This window comes from Petaurus breviceps, unplaced genomic scaffold (genome assembly GCF_028583685.1).
Source record: "Petaurus breviceps papuanus isolate PSGF00001 unplaced genomic scaffold, PetGlider_PUasm1.0 90895, whole genome shotgun sequence".
Classification (NCBI taxonomy): domain Eukaryota; kingdom Metazoa; phylum Chordata; class Mammalia; order Diprotodontia; family Petauridae; genus Petaurus; species Petaurus breviceps.
The window spans coordinates 15,832,736-15,850,852 of record NW_027187372.1 but is presented as its reverse complement, the minus strand read 5'-3'; the positions used below and the strand labels follow the sequence as shown (position 1 = coordinate 15,850,852).

Sequence of the window (18,117 nt, the reverse complement as noted above, 5' to 3'; positions counted from 1 at the left end):
TATTTATGTAGTGCTTTTAAGATTTACAAACATTACATACATACATTATCTTACTTGGTCCTCACAACTGGGTGAAGTAAGGACCACAAGTGTTCTGATCTTTATTTAAAAACAGTAAATTGGAGGTCAGAATCCTAACATGACTTAGCTTTGACTCAAATGGCTAGGTAGTGTCAGAGGCAGGATTTGAAAACAGGTTTTTCCTAAGTCTAACACTCTCCTTGATACTAAACCAAGATGAGATAATAATGCAAGGAGGTAGGAGATAAGAGGAGACAGAGGCCATAAATGGAGGGTTAAGTTTTGGAAAAAAGGAGGAATACTTTTTCTTCCAAGAAAAACAGGGTAAAGAAGAAGAAAAATTATATAGTCAAGAGACAAGAAATGGAGGAAACTCTCATTGGATGCCCACGATTTCACCAAGTAGGAGGTAAGGTCATCTGCAGAGTAAGAGAACTAGGAGAATGTAGTAGGGGTAGAGGATGGGAGAGAAGGTTTGAAATTACTTGGAGGAATTTGATTGAAATCAACTAGAGATGAACTTGCTGAATAGATCTGAAGGTCCAATTATACTACATTACATAAACTTATAGAGGAATTAATTTACTTGGTTTTTTTTCCTCCAAGAGAGCTCAGGTTATTACGAATACTTTAAAACAAAAATTAATGAATATTGCTACCAGCCAAAACCTCTAGTATAATTTGATTGGGTATAATATGCCACAATGACCCTATCCTACTGTATCTCTGTGATGAAAACCACTGAATCATATCAACCCAGCTGATTTAGTGTGAATAATAAGGTCAGTGGGTTATTTTTGTTATTGTTGTTTTGTTTGTTTTGCTCTAAAACAGAGGTTCCCAAACTTATTTGTCCTACTGCCCCCTTTAAAAAAATTACTCAGTGCTCCCCCCAAATATTTAACCCTTTAATTAAAAAAAATTGTCATTCAAAAAAAATACAATTTTTTAAAAAAATGACATCTTAAATTTAATAATTTATTGCAAATTTGTGGGACTTTTTTGATGATGTAGTTTTGTCTCATGTAACCTTATAGTATCTTATTGTAAACAAGTCATTACACACACACATATTTCTGTCAGTGAATGCTGGACTTTCCAACAATGCTTGAAATGCTTACTTGCCAACAACCCTTGCTTGTTAAGTCCTATTGATGAACTTGACCACTGATCAGTTATAACTTGCATTTTGTGTGTTTATTTGGAAAATAATGTAATCACTATGACTTTAACTCACAGCAAATGAAACATATATGAATGGTTTTTCAAAATTTTCTAATCTTTTTTCCTTATTCTTCCACCAACCCCTTATTTTTTATTCAGTGCCCCATCCCCAGTTGTACCAGAGGCTACTACCACCTCCTTAAGTATTGCCCACATGGGAACCTCTGCAAAAGACTTAAGTATAATCTGGTTTTTAAACATGCCTTAGTTTGCTAAAAGTGGAGTCTATTCTGCCAATACCATTCAAGTGAGGATAGCCTCCTTGATTGGCTGGCTGTGTCCTTAAAAGTAGCACACTCCTAGCAGCTTACTGTCTTTTTGACTTCCATCAGCTGCAACTAGTGTTGATATAATGAATGAAATAGATGGGAGGGTAGACTTGCCCTTCCCGGCTCTCCCTTTTACCTGAGCAAAAATGGGCCTGGGGGTGTTTGTTTCAGCCTTGTTTCTTACTCAGTTTCAGCAGGAGATCACTTTGTAGGAATTTGGGTCATGGAGACCTTGGAGCCAGGATTGCCAGTAGTACATCAGCCAGTCATATCAACCTGGAATCTTTGAGAAACCAGGGTTCCTGGCACTCGATGCCTAGTTGGGTTTTTAGACTCAGAATGGGGACCATACTTTAAGGGAATTGAGCTAAACTACGAACCTAATCCCTTTCCATTCCCCAAAGGCAGAGGTAGCACAAAAGGGGGACTAGGATTATGCCTTCCTCAAATTGGAGGGAGCATGTTTATGATATACCTTTTGAAGTAAAAGTTCCTGGGTCACCTAAATACTATTAATCTTTTTTTTTTTTTTGGTCTTTTTTAGAGGGGGGAAGGCAGGGCAATTGGGGTTAAGTGACTTGCCCGAGGTCACACAGCTAGTTTTTGTGTTGTGTCTGAGGCTGTATTTGAATTCAGGTCCTCTTGACTCCAGGGCTGGTGCTCTATTCACTGTGCCACCTAGCTTCCCCTAGCTAATAATAATAATAATATTAGATTTATGAAATGGATTATTTATCTTACATGGTACTTGTAGATTAAATTAAAAAAAAAAGATTTAGCCAATTTATGAATCAGATATAGAGAGAATTGTGTCTACTATTTTCTTAACTGAATTAGTATTTCTTGAATCTGTGATCACGATCATTTACCAAGAAGAAATCCTAAATAAGGTTGGACTAGATGATCTCCCATGTCCCTTCTAGGACAAAATCATATCAACTAAACTAACATTTCTTGGATTCTTTATGTCCTCTTAGGTTTTTATTTCTAGACTCCTTCCTCATTCCTTTTCTCTTTGAATTAAAAAAGGTAACAATCCAATCAATATTTTATCCTCTTGATAAAAGAAAATAAGGGAATTGGTTACTTGTACTGATAAGGGGGAAAGATCCAGAGAATAAATGTATTCAATACTATACTTTGAACACCAGATGGCACTGCACATCATTTTTATTCAATCCTTTAACTAAGAGCTTTTTAAATATCTTTCCACCTCTTACTGAAAAGCATTTTGTTTTGATTTCTTAAGCCTATAAAGATTCTGGGAGTAGAAAACATACATTTTATGGCTATAGGAATGTCAAAATAGGAGATGATGCCAGGTGGAGGTCAAAAAAAAGCTGATGTAAATTAGTTTGTTCTACTGTACCCTCAGTTAATTCCTTTTATATTTTGAGGATTTCTACGATATCCTTCAGGGAAATGAGGTGATAAAAGTTATGGCAGTTTCAGGCCTAGTTCTACAGAATCTCCCCCTGCCTTCCTCCTTAGCGCAACATCACTTAACAAGAATTTCAATAACCATTTATGTTATAATAATATAACACTGGCTATGTGGTAGACAGTGCTAAATGTAGGAAATACAAAAACAAAGTAAAAAGACAAGTCCCTGCCCTCAAGGAGCATACATTCTAATGAAGGAAGACAACACAAAAAGAAGTTGAAAGGCCAGGAAGGAATAAAAAAAAGTCATACCTTGTACTTTCAGAGTACAGCCTGGAGAAGACTGAGAACACTGACCTGGGTACCACCTTCTAAGATGGAGATTCTGGGAGGCCCCACCCAATCAGAGGCTACAGAGACCAGGATATTTCCAATGAGTGAATTTCACAGATGAAGAGCTGGGGGGTGGGGGAGGGGAGTAAAGGAAAGCCAGAGTGCACCCTGGAGACCAATGAAGACCATCCTCCCAGTTCCTCAGGATCACAACTTAGGTGTCACCCCGTCCTCCTCACCATCCTTCACCCTCCATATCCAATCTATTGCCAAGGCATGTCAGTTTTACCTTTGCAACACCTCTCCAATACACTCTCCTCTCCTGATACTGCTACCACTCTGGTGCAGGTCCTCTTTCCTCACATCTGGACTGCTGCAATAGCTGGTTGGTCTTCCTATCACAAGTCTCTCCCCACTCCTGTACATCCTCTACTAGGGCCAAAGTGATTTTCCTAAAGCTCAGGTCTGACCGTGTCACCCCTCTGCTAGATACTCAAAGTGGCTCCCTATCACCTCAAGGATAATAAAAAAAAGCCTCTGTTTGGTGTTCACAGCCCTTCATTACCTAGTCACATACACCACCACCACCACCGCCTCCAGTCTTTTTTACATCTCATATTCCCCCATATATTCTCTGATGGACACTGGCCTCCTTACCATTCCTCTAACAAGATATCCCATCTTAGCCTCCTTCAAGTCCCAACTAAAATTCAACCTTCTCCAGGAAGCCTTATCTGTTAATTATTTCCTATTTATCCTGTACATAATTCATTTGTACACATCTGTTTGCTTATTGTCTTCCCTATTTAACTGTAAACTCTTGGAAGGCAGGGACTGTTTTGGTTTTTTTTTGCATCCCCATTTAGCACTGTGCCTTGTCATATAGGCACTTTATAAATACTTATTGATTGAATGACATGGTTATATGGGGGGGGGGGATGTAGAGCATTCAATTGAACACTTGAGGACTAATAAATCCTTAAATCCTTATACACACTCATTTTCTTTAGTAGATAATGCCAAATGATACATAGCCATTTCCATTATTTAATTCTTACACTTAGATAGTAGGTTGGACAGGACTTCTAGATTTCTTTTGACTGATATTTAACACAAAAGCCCATGACACTGGTTAACATAAATGTGTTAAAGCTGTCCCCACCTCCAATATTCTAACTTCCTTATAGGCCCCACCAAACAGCAGGTCCACTGCTCCTCCTTAGCCACTTTACCCCACCCCCACCCCCCCACTCAATATCCTAACTTCTTCATATATGCTTCACTGCTTACCAGAACAACAGGTGTGTCCATGTGATGGGATCCCAGCCACTATCTCTAGCTAGTCACTGCCCCCCAGACCCATTCCTCATATTTCCCACAGAAACAGCAGGTGTGTCCATATACTCAACCACAGCCATCTAGTCTCAGGACCACAATACTCAGCCAATCAGAAAGCAGCACCACCAGAGTGCCCAAGCAGGATGTGGGCCCCAAAACAATAGAAGGGACTTTCCCTAAGTAGGTACCTGTGTAATAATAGTAAAGAACTTACCTAGAGTGAACTTATGATGTAGAGAGGCTAATAATAATAATATAAAATGATAATATCATACATATATACCCTCCAAATGGATTTTTCTGTATGCATAGTGGGTAATACATGAGCAATTCCATTGTGGCTGGGACCCCTCCCCTATTACCTAATCCCTTAACAAACCCCTCCCACCTTTTTTTTAATTTCTCTTATGTAATTGCATCTTTATCCTATAAAAATTCATCTTGCTTTTTCTGAAGTTGCTAGTTCCTCTTAAAACTTAGCCTGCTTCATGAGAGCCAACAATCTCAATAAATGCCTATACTTGGATTAGAGGTGGTCTGACAGAATTCTTTGAGACTGTTTCACTGCAATACATCATGAAATTGCAATAGTTTCTGGTGTCCCTGGGTGGGCAGAGTCTCTGATTCTGACCCCTCCCCACTAAACAGCAACATTAAAGCTAGCTCCCATGTTCTTTTTAGGTATAAGAGAAAACCTTGTGATTTAAATTCCAAGTAATCTGAAAGTCATTACTTAAAATCATTCCAAATGTTTGTGATTCTTCTTGTAGCATAATGTTCTCAACACCATTATTTGACTCATGGAAAATTATAGTGACAGGTGTATTATTTTCATAATCTAAATTCTACATTCCAGTGCTTAGTACAGTGCCTGGTACATAGCAAGTACTTCATAAATGCTTGCTGACTTAATTGGATGTTCTTAAATTATGTTTACAGGTTGATGTCTGTCCTTTGTTTTCCCAGAAGAGGACCAATGACATCACAGGTTGATGTCTTGTGTGTGAGTGTATACCTTAAGTAAGGCAAAGTTGCACAAAGTCATCAGCCTCACTGTTTTAGAGTTTTCAAAGTCCAGTGGCAGCACAAAAGTCAGCACAACTGGCAATGCCCGGGGTTGCAGTGGATGACTTTGGCATCTTCTGTATCTGACCAAGTTCTAAACGCTCAACAGCCCCTGCTTTTCATGACTGTTGGAACAAATTGTTCTCACCCGCCCATTCCTACCGGGTGGGGGAGCAGCTGACCTCCTGTCTGTTACTCTCAATCTGATTTAGCTTCTGCTTCAGGTTTACTCAGGATGTGGCCACTGTGCATGCTACAGCTTCTGGGAGTCACAGGTCAGAGTTGGGCACCAAGGGTGGATGAGCATCCCTGAAAAGGGCTCATCAGCAAGCCCCCACACCAGAGGTTCTTGTCCTCCCTTAACACCCCATACGCCCTATGTTTACAGGTACAGGGCAATCGAAGAACCCAGAAACTTCTTAATATAGAGCTATTATTAAAAAAAAAATTCTACTTCTAGGAGCTTGCCCCATTATTCTGAGGAAAAAAGAAATTATTGGTGTAAAGATATGCAGAATTTAAGATGGAAAGATACTTTTCTTTGAAATAGACACAGGAATATACAGGAACTGAAATAATCGAATACCTGAAAAATCCTGCACTGCATTTATCTCCAATACACAACAACTTTTTAAGAATTGACCCCCTTCTGAAGCCAAATGATGATACAGCCCTTTGCTTTTATACAGTACTCAGCTATATAATTACAGTGAAGACTAGATTCTCAGCTTTCCAGTTCATAGAATCTTAGGATTTCGAACTTAAGATATATTGTCTGCCCTCCTTTTCCCTCATGTATTTGTTTAATATTTATTAAAGCATAGTTTCCTCTCTGCCCTCGTTGTTACCATTTCTCAATAAGCCCTAGCTGAACCGCCCCTTGTTACAAAGTAAAATTAAGCAAAACAACCCAACACATTGACCATGTCTGACAGCCAATGTTTCATTCTTCAACTGTATTCTACCACCTGTGTTGTACCACTGAAGGGAGTACCCACCTCAGTGAGATCACAGACCCCTGGAAGTATTTCTGTGACATAGTGTGTGCTTCATGGGTTACTGTGCAGTATGAAAATAAAGAATCCAATCAGAAACAGAGTTCTGATTTGTACCTTGGCACTCACAATTATAAACTCAGTTATTTTATCATGAAAAAAATAAAACAATCCAGCTGGTTTCAATCAATGCTTCTGAAATTTCAGGGACGTTGTCTGACACTGGCTTCCATAAAGTCCTTAGATAATATATTTAAAATCAAGCTTTATAGATAATCGCCTTGTAGGCAAAATGCAAAGGATGTTGAGGATCCTCACAGTATAATTATGTGGCTGAGTACTGTATAAAACCCAAAGGGTTGTTATCATCATTGCTTGGCTTGAGAAATGACGTTTAAATGAACTGCCACGGCATGTCTTTAGGGTCATATGGAAAATTGGTTGTATCCCCATCGAAAGAAAATTAATGCCGCGAAGTTCTTTTTTTTTTTTTTCTTTTTTGGAGGGAGGAAGGTAGGGCAATTGGGGTTAAGTCACTCGCCCAAGGTCACACGGCTAGTATTAAGTGTCTTCACTGTGCCATCTAGCCGCCCGTGATGCCAAGTTCTAAAGAACAAGTCTGATCCCCAAGCAGACAAGCAGCATTTATTAAGCCCTTTCTTACGTACTTAGGAGCCTGGTACGGTGCTAGGCGCGAAGAGCCCCAAACAGAGGTGAGTTGCAGGAGTGTGGAACATGACATTCGTTGCCCGACTTTTTTCGGTATACTGATGATGTTAGGGTGATTTGTTTTTTCTTCTTTAGAAAACTTATTATACGGGAGGGGTAAGGAAAGGGAAATTGGGGAAATGTAGGTTTGGCAAAACCAAAAGATAGTAATAGTATCTCTAACGATTGGTTTTTCAAGGCATAATTCTTCCCCCGTCCCAGGCCGGGGCTCGGGGCTGCAGTTTGGCTGCACACTCGGGTGGGGGGATCGCCAGCCCCCACACCGTCCCCTCCGCCCGTGAGGGTCTCTCCCACCCCCACCCCCCGGCTTCCTGACAACCCACTCAGGGCTGGGCTCACTTCGTGACAGAGCCGCCAGGACAAGGGGGCGAGACTTGGAGCTCAGTCCTTGGCCCCGCAGGTCCCACCAGAAGGGGCGATGGCCAGGTGGCTGCGGCGTCCACTGCGCCCGCGCCTTCCATGCCTGGCAGGAGCAGCCTCCTGGTCGCGGCACCGGAGGCGCGGGGAGAAGCGTGGACAGGGCAGGGCGGAGCCGAGGCGACGCCGAGCCGCTCACCCGCGGGGACGTCGGCGCTGGTGAGACCGGTCACAGCATGGCAGGCGGGCCTGGGGGCAGGGCAGGGCAGGGCCGGGCCGGGCGGGGCGTCCCGGCGTCTGCTTCCTCTGACACGCTCGGTCGGTACCGGAAGGGGTGGGGGGAGATTTCATCTGACCAGGGACTCTACCGGCTCGGGGGCCCCGGGCGAACTGGGGAGGGGAGGACTCGCCGCCGGCGGAGGGGCCCTGTCCCCTCTTGGGCCATGTCCTCTCTCAGCTGGGCGGCGATCGCAGGGGCCCGGCTCCTCAGCCGGAGCCGCTGGGGCCCGAACGCCTCAGTCTCCGTTGGGTACGGGGCCGGGGGAGGGAGGGGAAAAGGCGTGCCGCCGCGGGTGTGGGAGGCCCCGACTTTGGGGTAAGAGGAGGGAAGAAGAGGGCTAGCAGCACCGGGGCCTGAGGGGAGAGGCCCAGCCTGCCCGAAGCGGGGGTGGGGCAGCCTCGGCGCCTGGGAGGGGGTCACCCCAGCTCCTGGGGTGGGGTGACTGCACCAGCGTCGGCTGGGGCGGAGGGGAGGTGGCTGCACAATTGTGCTTTTGTTCACGTAGAAGTTATGACATAGACTGGGGGGCGCCCTTTGTCCCTTAGGCGGAGGTCTTTCTCTCTTCTCACCTCCCCCCAGGCGGCCAAAAACAGCGGGGGTGCGGTTCGGGGCGCCACCACCCTCAAGATCTATTCTCTCGGCTTTTGGGCGACTAAAAATCCCAAGACAAGTGGGGGAAGAATTCCCAGCTTCTGCCCGCCCTTCACTTTTTTTTTTAACCCCTAAACTACATGAGAGGCAGAAGGAAGAGATGGGAGGAAGTAAATTTACTTTTCTGTAGGAGTTTAGTATTACCCTCCCACCCCTCCCATCGCCCTCTAAAAATAAAAGCTAGGCACAATGATAGCTAGCATTTATATATCACTTTAGAATTTGTAGAATCCTTCTGGAGTCAGGAAGTCTTGAGTTCAAATTTGTCCAGGTGCTGGCTGTGTGACCCTGGGCAAGTCACTTAACCTCTGCCTCACTTTCTTCATCTGTGAAATGAGAATAATAATAGTATCTACCTTCTCAGACTTGTTTTTAGGATAAACAATTTTTGCAAAGTGATTTGTGATATTAAAGTGCTAGTTATTATTAAACGATTAACGTGTTCTCTTAATTGATCAGTGTGGGAAGGCGAAATAGGAACTGAAATTCTTTATATGTGGAGGATAGTGCTTTGAGTACTGGAGTGGGGAAGGGGGCTCGCTAGAGATGAGTCATTTGGAGATCGATTTCATATTAGGTATTCAAGGGAAATTTTGGAAGTTGAGGAGTTTGGTTTTTGTTTTTTGAAGAAGTGGAACCCAGAATTCCCTGACAGTGTAAAAGGACATTCAGGAAATTTAGAGGGTTTCCTAAATGAGCCCTGCTAAGGGTCATATATGGTATTTCTTTTGTAGTGATATTTGGGAAGAAGAACAAAAAAGGGACAGCCTGCTGCTTGCAGAAGTGTAATGTTAACTCGCTAACATAAAACAGAACTGCTTTGTTCCTATTATGTTTGCACTGGGCAAAGATACTGGCATTTGAACTGAAAATGTTAGAACAGTGTGAAGAGGAACTTGCAACAAAAGATAAATGAGATGACAGTAAAGGAACACCTTTAAATGTCAGCCGTCCAGGTTCAGATGACTTATAATTAATAACCTCTGGTCCTGAAGGATTTTGAAGATGAGATATTGGGAACACACATTTTAGTAATGATGAAAAATAGAAGTGCCCAGGAGATTGGAGGAAATCAAGTGTTTGATTTTTCTTCAAGGCAGAGAATAGATTCTAGAAACTACACATCAGTAAATTTAACATCAATCCCTGATATAATTCTATGCCAGATTATTAAACAGATTGTTTGCGAGTATTGATAGTCCATGGAGGCAGGAAGATAATGTTAACCCCAGACATTAAGGAGCTAAAATTGCCATGGGTCTAAAATTGAAGCTAATAAGAAACCAGTTAAAATGAATGAGATTAGCTGATTATAAAAGTAATTTAACTTAAAGAGATGGCATGTAAGGCATATAAGAAGTCTGATCTGTAGAAAATAAGTTGTATCTACTCAGTTGCATTGTTACACATGCAGGATAATTATCTTTACAGATACTTTGCAGAGTCAGGTAGTAATCTTATGGTTAGATTGTAAACTTCTTGATGGCTGGGACTGTTCTTTTGCCAGTTTTTGTGTGTCTTGATGCTTAGTACATTCCTGGCCCATAGTACGGGCTTTAAAAATGTTTATTGACTTATTGATCTCTATGGAGTCTAGAAAAAGAGCCAAATGACAAGGGTGTCTTAGTATTTACCCTGTACTGGTCATGGTGAAGTGCTGATGCCAGTTCTTTAGACAAAAATCCTGGAATGGATATAGACAGAAAAAATAACTAGCATTTATAGGGAACTTTAAGATTTCATTTTAATAATAGCTAACATTTATAAAAGGATTGCAGAATACTTTGCATCTGTTATTTGATCCTCAAAGCAACTCTGTGAAGTAAGTACTGTTAATATCTCCATTTTACAGATGAAGAGATTGACTTGCCCAAAGTCACACAGCTAGTAAGTGTCTGAGCCAGAATTTAAACTTGCATCTTCCTGACTCTATAGTCCAGCATTCTACTCATTGCATCATCTAGCTGTGGAAAAACAGGAGCCCTTAACTCCTTTTGCTTTAAGTTTATATTAGAAAAGCAACTTTTTTTTAGGCCATGAAAGTTAATGAAGAGATTATTGTATGGGGGTTATGGGAAGTAGACTGATGATAATGGGATAATAAGTAAAGGATTATTTGTGGGGGGAGTGTAGGCTGGTGATCTGGGGTAATTGTAAGGAGCCATACTATTTAGCCCTTACCTTTTAGTCTATATTCTCTCCCAAGGTAATATGACTTTTAAAAGTGGAAGAATAAAACAAAGTGGTTAGCAGGGACTTGAAGCCTAAACTAAGAGATTCAGGAGTGGGGAACCTGTGGCCTTATCCCCTTAATAAAAGGATTTGTTCTGTAAAACTTTTGACTCTGTCAAAAGGCCCAGCCCAAGGACTTAGAAGGCCACATGGGACCAGAGGCTTCAGGTTCCTTTTCCCCCATTCCTGGCAGATGGTCGGATAACAAACTTACCTTCCCTCCATGAAATTAATTCCCCATGCACTGATTTCCTAGACCTTTGAAAGAACTTCTGGATATCAAGCATTTTTTTTTTGAACGATCTTAGAAAATGGGTGGTGTGTTAGAGAACTAGAGAAGGGGAAAATGTCCCAATTTTTAAAAGACAAGAAGGTGAATCCTGCAAACTGTAGACAAGTAAGCTTCATTCATATTCTTGGCAAAATTAAAAGCACATTAAGTAGTTTTGTGCTAAGATCTAAGTAAAGTACTTAGACAACATTTCCAAGTCTAGTTATCCTCTTTAAAAAAAAAGACACTCTGCCAGACTCTGTTCTTAATGAAGCTATACTGGCTTTTAGCGATCACTTTCCATTTTTGAGAGAAGCTTAGAGTCTAGAACAAGGTTATAACTTTGATATATTCTGTTGTGAAGTGTTGTTTTTAGTTCTGATTGCCACATCTTACTACGTGACATAAAACTGGATGTTTGCAGAAGACAGTCGCCAGAATGGTGAAAGGAGTGAAGAATATGCCATATAAGATCAGTTCAAGGAACTGTATATTCCCAGATCCTGGAGAAGAGGAAGACAATGGAATATGATAGCAGTTTTCTAGTATTTGAAGGACTATCCTGTGAAAGAGGAATTAATCTTGTTTTTCTTGCATCTAGAAGACAAAACCAGGTGTAAAGTAGAGGCCATAAGGGAAGTTTCAAAGAAGCACATTTAGGCTCACTGTAAAGAAAAAGTTCCTAACTATTTGAGCAGTCCCAAAGTGGATTGGGGTGAGGTAGTATATTGCTCCCTGAAAATCTTTATGCTGAATGACCACTTACAGCTTGTAAAGAAAGTGACTAATACCAGTTTTCTTTCTAAGCATATTTCCCACTGTAAATTAGTAAGTTTGTTTATATAGTAGTAGGGATCACATTCCTACAGTCACTTCTGGGTGGGCAGTTATTAATAGCTTTCCTGAGCTGCTTGAGCTGAGGAATATAGATAAAAGGTGACACCAGCAGTGTGTGTTCCTCCTGAGCTTTTAGTACTGGATTTTTAATGTTTTATTGTGAGAAAAACACTGGAAGGGGAAGTAAGGAGACTGGGTTTGCCCCTCAGGTAAGTGACTTTATCACTCTAGGTCTTTTTCCGTGTATGTAATTTTAGGTTGTACTACATGACATACATGGTATGGTGGTTAAGGCCTTGACTGGGAATCAGGAAGACAGTTCCTGGTTTTTGCCATAGATAGTACTTTTTGGGCAAGTCATTGAACCTCTTTGTGCCTGTGTTTCCTCATCTGTGAAAAGATGGGGTTGGACTTAAACCTTCCAGCTCTAAATGTATGATCCTGTGATCTCTGAGATCCTAAATATCCTGATCACCTATTAAAACTGAATATTTCAGAAAGGAATATTTAATGATTAGGAGATGATGAAATTAACTTAGTATTTTCCTTTTTCTGGTGAATGTTACTAGTTAGGTAAATTAGAGAGAAATGGCATAGGTACTGGTTTCTGCAAAGCATTTAGCTGGCTTCCACAAAATAATCTTTGATCATGTGATGAAACATGAGCTAAATAGTAGCACCGGTATATGTATTTTCCATCATTTAAGTACAGTTGTACCCAAAAAGTTTTGAATCATGCCTTGATATTATTTCATGTCTGGGATCACCATGGTCTCTGCTAAAGTTATTGTACTTCAAATGACTTAGATATGACTATAGGTAGAGGAAAGTTATGCCATCAGAGAAAGCATAAGCTCTGGCAAGTCTTGCTATATTAGAAAATATAGGGATGGGTTTGATGACAGTCTGTCATCTGAGGATTGGTTTAACACTGTTTGAGAAATCTTGTCGCCAGCAGAGGACTGGATGTGATGATTTTATTATCTATTTTGTGGGCTGAAACAACTCATTAAACTTTTACTAAGGGATGGCAGAATTGTAATAACTAAAGAGAGTATCCACATGGAAGAAACCACAGATCTTTGAAGTACTGAAGTCAGACTAAAGGTATATGTTTATTAGAATGCCATGGAGATATGCCTATTATCCAATCAACACTATCATCAGTGATTGTATATGAAGGCATAGGTATGCTTATCAATTTTTGAGTTGGTACAAAGCTAGAAAGAGAGACCCCTAATATAATAGATGACAGATCGTTTTAATTATAATCTTAACAAGATAAAATGGGTTTCATGGTTTATTTTAGGCAAAAAAAAAATTATTACCTCTTTGTAATAAGCCTCTGCATAGTGGTCTTTTCCCATTGATCTCTTTTAAGAAACAGTCTTCAGGGGCGGCCAGGTAGCACAGCGAGTAAGAGCACCAGCTCCAGTGTCAGGATGACCTGGAGATCAAATCCCTGGCTCAGACACTTAGCACCCACCCAGAAACACCTGGCCGTGTAACCTTGAGCAAGTTACTTAACTCCGATTGCTTAAAAAAAAAAACCAGTCTTCAAAAACTCAAATTTATGTCCACACCACAAGAACTTTTGTGGACATAAAATTTAATAGATATAAATATAAAGTCCTGGTTTATGTTTAAAAATCTGTTGTGCAAGTACAGAAAGGAAATACACTAGCTCAATATTAATTTATTTAAAAAGGATCTGATGTTTTAGTTGACCTAATGCTTCATATGCTTTAGGAGTCCAATGTATCTACTAAGAAAAGAAAGAAAAATAAAATGTTTAGATTATGGGAGAGTCATAATCTAACTATGTAGAGCTGATCAGACTTCATCTGTAACATTGCCACAATGTGGGTGCCCTTTTTTAAATTAATTTTTTTTTTTTTACAAATAAAGAGTTTTCTAGAGTAATACAACAGGATGGTGATCTCAGACTTGCAAAGTGACAGTAAAGAATAGTTGAAAGAATTCAGGATATGTGTATAGTTTGGGAAGGAGAGACATTTTTACCTAATTTCAAGTTTAAAGGATTATCACTTAGAGGAAGAAATAGATCTGTTGTGTATTGTTCCTAATAGTCCAGAGGTCAGCACCGGGCCAATATTGTTGGAAATTGAAGACAGAAAGATGTCAATTAAACTTTATAAAGACCTTTTGCTACAACTGGAACTGTCCAGCAATGGAATAAATTATCACTGGTTGCTGAGAAAGTGGATTTACTTTCACTAGAGATTTGAAAGCAGTGACTGGGTGACTGTTTGGGAAGAAGGACCCCACTTCTTAGACTCAATTGTCAAATTAAAAAACCTTGATGCTTCAGTGTGGGGCTCTTAAGGGAATCTATCAGAATTAACAAGATTGTTTTAAAAATTTCCTTGTTGAAATGATTGCTGCAGATAGAGGGCATTCCATGCAGTGTAGCAGTGGAAGTATTGGAACAGGCATAAGAGCTTACCTCCCTCCTCTTTCATTCAAATTCAGAGTATGCTATACTTTGCAGGCTCAGGACAGTAGTCCTTTTCTCACAGTGTTTTAAAACCTCTTCTGAAAAAAAGAGAAAATGGGGGGATGTCTGTAAAAACCTTCCTTTGAAAATTCAGTTTTAAACTGCTAAACTTCTGGTTATATAGGAAAAGTAAATTTTAGGATAAGAGCAGGTTTACTGAACTTAAATTGATATAGACATGTATTTTCTTGATTAATCTCAATGTAATTGTGGTTTACTGGAATCTGTGAATGTCATACTTTGCACAGCAAATTCCTGAAGTTGAATATTAAACTGATCACTAAAAGTACTTGAGGAGTTAGAGATGGGAAATGTACTATTCAAAGGAACTCTTCAATAATTACTTTAAGTTAATGACCTTTTTTTCTGATGTGAATGGCCATCACTTAATTTATCTGTTTTATAACATTTTTATATTTTCTCTCTTAAACTGATCCATATCTCATTTGTTATCCTTAAAATGTATAAAACACATAGTTGTATAATTTTAATTTTCCCCCTTTAGGATGGGGAACAGAACATCCTCTTCCATGGATAAATCAGAAATTGCTCCTATAAATCAGATCCAGGTGAGTACAGTTCAACATCAGTTTTTTTTTTTTAATTATGAAAAGGGGATTCTGTAATCTTAATTGATTTACTCAGTATTTTACTTTATGTCATTGATAGTTCAGCAAAGTGTTTGCTAATTCAGTAATATTTTAAAAAATGTTCTCTTAAAAAATTTATGAAAAATATATAATCCTTGGGACTAATGAGTTCTAGGCCTCAAGTAAGTAAAAATCTAGTTTACTAATGTCTTATCCATTTGGGTGGCTAGGTAAATGTTGCCTATCCCCAATGAACCATCTTGAGGTCACTTTGGACAGCAACAAAGCTGTGCCATTGGCTCTATCTAGATGTTAATGTAGGGAGCTTAATTAACCTGGTACCACTTCACTTCAGTCTCCTTTCTTCTGTTTTAGATTATGCAGTACCATTTTTGCCTCTTTCCTGTCCTCTCTTCTTCCACTCTCTTTTCCCTCACGCATAACCTTTTTTAGCCTCCTTCCTTTTTTCCCTTATCTTTTTCAGCTTGTTACCAGTTAGCTCAGTAAAATCTGCCTTCTATTTTTCTCTTCCTTTATCCCATTAATGTACTAAAAGTGACTTATTATGATTTATAATCATCTTAAAAAATGTGCTGATGTTATTGCTTGTATCAAGGGATTTAAAGTTAACATTAAAAAAAATTTTAATCCTAGAAGATGAAACTTAGAAAGAACATCAGAAATTATATAGTTTGCCCTCTACCTGAGATGAAATTTCTGCCAAAATAACACTTAAAGACCTTAGATGATAGAGGGATTTCCTAAAGCCCATTAGTGACTAAATCACTCTCCTACTCCAGAATCTCCAGTGACTTTTTACTGCCTTAAAATATAAACTTCCCAGGGTAACTCATTCATCTCTTGAGAAACTTTCATTTGTTCAGAAGTTTTTCCTTATAATAAACTGAAATCTTTCCTTTTGCAATTTCCACCCAACACTGTGGAGGGAAGCAGAAACTTTTTGTGGATAAAAAGCTGTACCTGACATCAGGAAGCCTTGAGTTAAAATCTTGCCGCAGGCACTTACCAGCTGTGTGACCCTGGGCAAGTCACTTAACTTTTCCCAGCCTCAGTTTCCTCATCTATAAAATAAGAGTAACAATAGCATCAATCCTCATAAGGTGGTAGTGAAAATCAAATGACATAATATATAAAGCACTTTACACACTTTAAAACAATATGTAAGTGTTTATTATTATTATTGCCTTTCCACATGATAGTTCTTCAGATATTTTTAGACAGCCATCATATACTGTCTCTGCCAGTATATAATTTTCTTCTAATCAAAAATCAGTTCCTTCAGCTTTACCTCATGACATAGTCTCTAGTACTCACTCTTACCATTCTATGATCATAAACAATGATCTTTTAATTTCTAAGTCAGATAACATTTTTTCAAATTTCTTGATTTTTTGGCAACATTTGATACTGTTCTTTTTGACTCTTTTGTCCTGGATACTTTTCCTGGGGTTTTATGAAACTTCTCTTTTTCCATTCTTTCACCTATTTGACTGCTACTTCTCAATCTCCTTTGCTCATCCACCCATATCACACTCCCTAATTGTGAGGCTCTTTCTTGGCTTCTCGTCTTCTCTCTCTACACTCACACCTGGCACCTTCCTTAACTTGCATTGGTTAAATTATGATTTCTGTGCATATGACTCCGATCAGCCCTGTTGTCTTTGCTGAACTCCACCCACATATCTCCAAATGCTTATTAGAATATTACAAAACTGAATGTCCTAGAAGCATCTCAAATGCAATATGTATATAATAGAACTTTTTTTCTCCTATCTTCATCACCCTTACCTCCCACCTCCCCCTCCCCCCTTCCTCCAACCCACCACTTCCCCAAAGTTCCCTATTTCTGTAGAGGGAACCACCATATAACTAGTTTTACATTCAGTTTTACAACCTCAGCATTATCCTCTTCTCCTCCTCCCTGATCCTGCATATCCAATCAGTTGTCAGATTTTGCTGTTTCTACCTTCTCAGTGTCTTTCCCACTGCCCTCTTCTTTTTCTTTACACGTACCCCACCCTAGTTCAGGACCAAATTTATTTCTTGCCTTAGATGATTACAACAGCCTCTTATTTGGACTGTCTCATGTATCCTCCTACTCCAGTCCATTCTCTAAACAGATGCCAGAGGGATTTTCCTAAAGCCCATTAGTGACTAAATCACTCTCCTGCTCCAGAATCTCCAGTGACTTTTTATTGCCTTAAAATATAAGCTCCCAAGGCTTTTAAAGACCCTCTCAATCTTGCTAAGATTTGCCCTTTAAGCCTTATTAAATATTACTCTCCTTCATGTATGTTTGTGCTACAGTCAGACTGGCACTGCCTTCTCACTGGCTTTTTGCCATTGATGTTTTTTCGCACTTTAGTGTTCCCCAGTTCTCATAGTACATAACATATACTTCCTCCTCAACTCTGCTTCTTAAAATTCCTTGTTTCCTTCAAAGCTGAAATGCCACCTTTTTAATAAAGCCTTTCTCTTGCTTAGTTACCTTTTTTTTTTCAGTTTTTACTGACATGCATACTTACATGCATGCATAGATACAAGTGCACACATATGTTATTACCTTGCCCCCAAGGGAAGTGATTGTTTCATTTTTTTCTTTGTATCTTCAGTACTTTGAACAGTGTCTGATATATAGTAGGTACTTAATAAATGCTTGTTGATTGACTTATCATAGTTCTCCTCTGGATGTGTTTACCATTTGTTAAATCTTCTTCCCAAGCTGCAGCACTCAGATCTGAATATAGTAAGACAGATTTGCTCTAAATAGAACAGATTACAATGGGAGTTGTTTTCTAACTTGTTCTCTAGCTACTTTGCATCTGTTAATGAAACATAAGATCTTGTTATATACTTTTTGGCTATTGTACAATATCATTAATTAATACTGAACTTACAAACCACTTCCAGGTTAAAAAAAAAGATTATTAACAATGCTCTATTAATTAAACTTCCTAATCTGTTGCGGGCGTTTGCCCTCACAACAGATCTAGACGACTAGCC

General features: G+C 39.6%; 1 protein-coding gene across 3 annotated transcripts in view; it reads left to right on the top strand.

The window, feature by feature from the left end:
* Window positions 1–7,872: 7,872 nt before the first annotated feature.
* GLRX2 (glutaredoxin 2) overlaps window positions 7,873–18,117 on the top strand; it is a 16,402-nt gene continuing 6,157 nt past the window's right edge. The window contains exons 1-2 of one of the 3 annotated variants that reach the window (XM_069074461.1): window positions 7,873–7,933; window positions 15,009–15,072. In XM_069074461.1, the coding sequence (XP_068930562.1) occupies window positions 15,010–15,072 (63 nt within the window). In that variant the 5' untranslated portion in view covers window positions 7,873–7,933; window position 15,009. The other 2 variants (XM_069074463.1, XM_069074462.1) reach the window with 2 other exon arrangements.